This window comes from Vigna angularis, chromosome 8, assembly GCF_016808095.1.
Source record: "Vigna angularis cultivar LongXiaoDou No.4 chromosome 8, ASM1680809v1, whole genome shotgun sequence".
In the NCBI taxonomy this organism is placed as follows: Eukaryota; Viridiplantae; Streptophyta; class Magnoliopsida; order Fabales; family Fabaceae; genus Vigna; species Vigna angularis.
Genome location: NC_068977.1, coordinates 31,336,438 through 31,341,545, shown reverse-complemented (window position 1 = coordinate 31,341,545; position 5,108 = coordinate 31,336,438). Strand labels below are relative to the sequence as shown.

General features: G+C 28.9%; 1 protein-coding gene across 1 annotated transcript; it reads left to right on the top strand.

Annotated features, from left to right (window-relative positions):
• The first annotated feature begins 217 nt into the window (after positions 1 to 217).
• LOC108344069 (probable 3-hydroxyisobutyryl-CoA hydrolase 3) lies at positions 218 to 3,538 on the top strand. Its single transcript, XM_052867915.1, has 10 exons — positions 218 to 328; positions 1,692 to 1,775; positions 2,043 to 2,127; positions 2,218 to 2,303; positions 2,449 to 2,564; positions 2,672 to 2,732; positions 2,823 to 2,921; positions 3,048 to 3,149; positions 3,285 to 3,326; positions 3,416 to 3,538. The coding sequence occupies exons 1-10, from the start codon at positions 218 to 220 to the stop codon at positions 3,536 to 3,538; spliced, it is 909 nt and encodes a 302-aa protein (XP_052723875.1).
• Positions 3,539 to 5,108: the final 1,570 nt, after the last annotated feature.

The following is a 5,108-nucleotide window of genomic DNA, read 5'->3' as shown; positions in this document are numbered from 1 at the left end:
AATCAATAAAATAAAATTTCTGCTTCATGTAGGCTAATGGAAAAGCCTTTTGTGTTGGTGGTGATATTGTGTCAGTAACCGTTTGTTCACTTGCAGGTACAATTTTTTGTGGTCAAAACTACTTTAATTTTTGTAATGAGATTTTGATACTAATAATAAAATTATATTGATTACTTTATATTCATCATTTAAAAAATTGGTAAGAAATTTATATGGCATGGATGAGTTGATCTTGTACATGAAAGCAGGACACTGGACTTGTAGTTTGTTCTTTTACAAGAAACTGCTTACTTTGGAGTATTTAATAGCAACCTATGCAAAGCCCACGGTGAGTTCATTCAAATTATAAATATTAATTATTTATTATCTAAAACTAGAAATTTCATTTGAGTATTTAAAATTATTATATATTTTAATCTTTTACTTTCATGATTTTAATGTTTAAAATAATTATGAATTAGTAATGTGGAAAGCTAAAATTAGAGTTGTCAAAACGGATAACCCGATTTGATCTGGCTCGGTCGATCACAGGTTGGTCACTTAGTGAGTTAACCCAATCCAGCTCACTTATTAGTAAGCTGAAAAAATTCGAATCCGACCTGACCCACCATAGGTTGGTAAGTTAAACGGGTTGATTCACTTAATTATAAGTTTCTTTTTAAAATAAAAAAATATATAATTTTTTTAATTCAAATATAAATAATTTCACTCTAAATGATGTTAAATGGACAATTCAAAATAAAAAATATTATACAATTCAAACATAATCTAAAAACAAACACAAAAGGCGAACAAATAAGTTTTGAATATTAATAATTTTTGTATCATTTGTCTATTTATAATATTAGAGTCTTGAATAGATAAATCTATAATATATATTTTTGAAACATTTTTTTTATTCACATCTACCATATAAAAAAAATACTCACTAATAATATTAAAACACAAAATAGTTAATAATTAAATTAAATTATGTGGGTTGGGAAGCCAACCCGGCTCACCACGGGTTCAACCGGGTGAGCCAGGTTTTAAGTGTGTCGGGTTCTAAGTGAGTCGGGTTCAAAACTAACCCACATAAAAAAATTATATTGTTTTCAAACCCAACCCGACTCATATTTGTGGTGGACTAAGTTGGCTCGCGGATTATAACTCATTTTGACAACACTAGCTAAAATGTTCACTGAATAAAATGATAATGTTATAATGTCAGACACTTATAATATGAATTTAAGTCTCACATTAAGAAAAATGACAATGTTGAATATTTTATAAAAATAAAATTTACAAATTTAATATTTTAAAGTTTTTAGTTGAAAATAATTAATATTCTAAACTCAATACATTAGGTTTATGGTTTTCAGTATTAGATTTCTACATTAATCTCTTTCGAAATACTTGCGAATGGTATCTTGTTCACTCGACACTGATTTTTTTTTTTTCTAAAAAAGAGTTTAGAGAAAATACAGTTTAAAAAGTATATAATTAATATAAAATTGAAATGAAGAGTAAGAAAGATTATGAGTTTAATTTCTTTTACTAATAATTTAAAGATATAAGATTAATTTAATAAATTTAGGAGAAAAAAAATATTATAGATTCAACCCTTTTCATTAATAACTAACATTTTCGATAAAAAAAAAATACAAATCTACACATTTGATTGAATATGTATTAACGATTTTTGAAATCAGGTCTCTCTCATCAATGGAATAGTCATGGGAGCTGGAGCAGGTCTATCCATGAATACGAAGTTTAGGGTTGTCACTGAAAAAGCTGTATGGCTTCACTACTTAAAATTATATTTGGTTTTTGAAATAATATTTTTTACATATTATTAAATTTCTCAGTATTTATATATATATATATATATATATATATATATATATATATATATATATATATATATATATATATATATATATATATATATATATATATATATATATATATATATATATATATATATATATATATCTAGAAAATGGACCTTACATATGTATATTCGAATAAAAGGTGTAACCTAAATCATTATATGTTTGTAGATATTTGCGATGCCAGAAGCATCCATTGGACATGTTCCAGATGTTGGTGCATCTTACTTTCTTTCTAGACTACCAGGCTATTTTGGTAATTAAATATGTTGTTCTTTAATTTTTCCTTCCAAATAAAAAAAAATTAACATGGAATTAATTATATTAATTTTGGTTGGATTTTTAGGTGAGTTCATTGGGCTGACTGGTGCAAGGCTAGATGGAGCAGAAATGGTAGCATGTGGCTTAGCTACTCATTTTGTCCATTCAGTGGTAAAACTATATTTAATAATTAATACCTTTTTATTTTACCTATACAAGCAATAAATTCTCATGCAATTAAATAATTATTGTTCCCTAAAATTGAATTCCTTGTGAATAAATTTGTAATTTTATTTTATTATTTTCTGTGTAACAGAAGCTAAATACACTAGAAAGTGTTCTACAAAATGTTGCTTCGGATGTAACAATGGGGAAACTTATAGAAACATGCACAGATAAAGCAGTTCTGAAGGAAGATAGTTCATTTAAAAGGTAAATTATGATAATTAAATTATAATTATTCGTCTTCTTAAGATTAAATTCGTGCACATATAATATAATTGACAAATAATCAATGCTGAATTGTCACCGAAAAATAGATTGGAGACTATAAACAATTGTTTCTCAAAAGAGACTGTGGAAGAAATCATTACATGTTTGGTAAGTAAAAATATTAAGATGTGAAATTTTGTTTATTTTTATTTTTTTTTCTAATTTGTGTCTTTCTATAATATCATTTGAATCATATAGGAAAAGGAATTAGAAAATGGAGCAGAAGAGTGGATAAAAAATGCATTAAGTTCAATGAGTTCATCTTGTCCTTTAAGCCTCAAAATATTTCTTAAATCGGTAAGTATATGATTAGAAGAAAAAATGAAATTAATTTGCTTAATTATGATATCTTTATGAAAATAACTATTAATTATGTATGATTAATCGAATAAATACCTTTTATTATTTTCTTTGTCTAATTAGATCAGATTGGGCCGTGTTCAAAACTTTAAACAATGCCTTTACCGGGATTACATAATCGGTGCTCACCTGCTAAGAAGAACTGTTAGCAATAATTTCTATGAGGTAATTATTTTTTAGCATCTCCATTTACTGATTTAACAATTTTTATTTTTTATTTTCAGTGTATAAAGTAGGGTTTATATTTAAAATTATTAGAATTTTTTTTTCTGGATTTTATTTAACTCAAACACAATTTAGGGTTCAAGAGCAAAGCTGTTTAGCAAAGACAACAAACCAAAGGTAAGAGTATTCTTTTTTAATTATATACATTTATTTTTTATTATTATGTGTGTTAATGAATAATTTTACCTTCCTGTTTTATTAATTAGTGGGAACCATCGAAGTTAGAATTGGTTAGCGATGAAATGGTTGATCAGTGTTTGAGAAATATCGACGACGAGGATTTGGAGTGTTTGGAACTTCCTGATCATAGAATTGAAAGCAGATTGTAGACACAAGATTTTAGCTCCTTTTAGAATTTCAATAAATAATTACAGAAGCATTAAACTTTTTACCGCATCTTTGTTATGGGACCATATAATATCTGCTTTTGATTCACGGGTGTATCTTTCTTTGTCTTTAGGAAACATTTGCTATTATTATATTGTAATTGTAGCCTATAAAAAAGGCAACTCTAATGCACTGATTTGCACAAGTTTGTCAAGTGAATCAAATATCAAACTCTTCCTCTGTTTCTTTATTTTGAGTGAGTGCATTTAGAAAATATTAATCCCACTGATATCAAATTGGTATCAGAGCAGGCTAGATCCAGCATTAGTTTTTTAAGTCTGTGAGAGAGCAGTATAAAATTTTTTGAGTGTGTGAGGAACAAAAGCGTTCTCACCTTAACAAAATTTTTGAGTCTATTTGAGAAAGAGAGAGATGGCCACAAATTACAATATTGTTTGGTCTGGTCCCAAATTAGATGACAAAATGGATTACAATTATTGGGAATTGTTGATGTCCACCCATTTGAAAGCTCACAACATTTGGAGCTTTATTGAACCAGGCTTACAAGAACAAGCTAATGCAGAAAATCAAAGGAAGGGGCAGTTGGCGCTATCACAAATTCAACAAGGAATAGATTATTCAATTTTTGGCAAAATTGCAAATTGCAAGACTGCCAAAGATGCGTGGGATACATTGAAGTTATCATACAAAGGAGTAGAGAAAGCTCAAAAATCCAAACTGCAGTCCTTGCGAAGAGAATATGAAAGGTATGATATGTCTAGTTCAGAAACTGTTCAACAATATTTTTCACGTATCACAGATCTTGTCAATAAGATGAGAGTATATGGAGAAGATATTTCTGAAAGCAAGGTGGTTGAAAAAATTCTACGCACCATGCCGATGAAGTTTGATCATGTGGTGACTACAATAATAGAGTCTCACGACACAGACACCATGACAGTTGCAGAATTGCAAGGAAGCATTGAAAGCCATGTGAGCAAAATATTGGAGAAAACAGAAAAAGGAGCCGAAGCATTGAAAAGTCAAGTGAATTTCAATAAAGTTGCGGAGTCCAATCAAGAAGTAGAAAGTAGAGGTCGTGATAATTTCAATAATAGAGGAAGAGGAAATTTCAGAAGTAGAGGTTGTGGAAATTTAAGAGGTAGAGGTCGTGATAATTTTAATCACTGGAGAAACAACAAATTCAGACCAAACAATCAAGGAAGAGATGGAGATAGTTTTGTACCTGCCCATCGAGGAAGAGGAAGAGGTGGCTATCAAGAAAGAAGTAATGTTAATTGCTTCCACTGTGGAAAATATGGCCACAGAGTAGCAGATTGCAAATTCCGACAGCAAGCAAACATTGCAGAAAATCAGTACCAGGATATTGGTGAGAATTCTAATAACCCACAAAGTTTATTTTTGACAAGCAATAACTTCTCAGAAGATGAAAATATCTGGTACTTAGATACTGGGTGTAGTAATCATATGTGTGGAAAAAAGGAATTGTTTTCTTTGCTAGATGAAACAATTACTTCAACTGTTAAGTTTGGCAACAACAGCGATATTCCA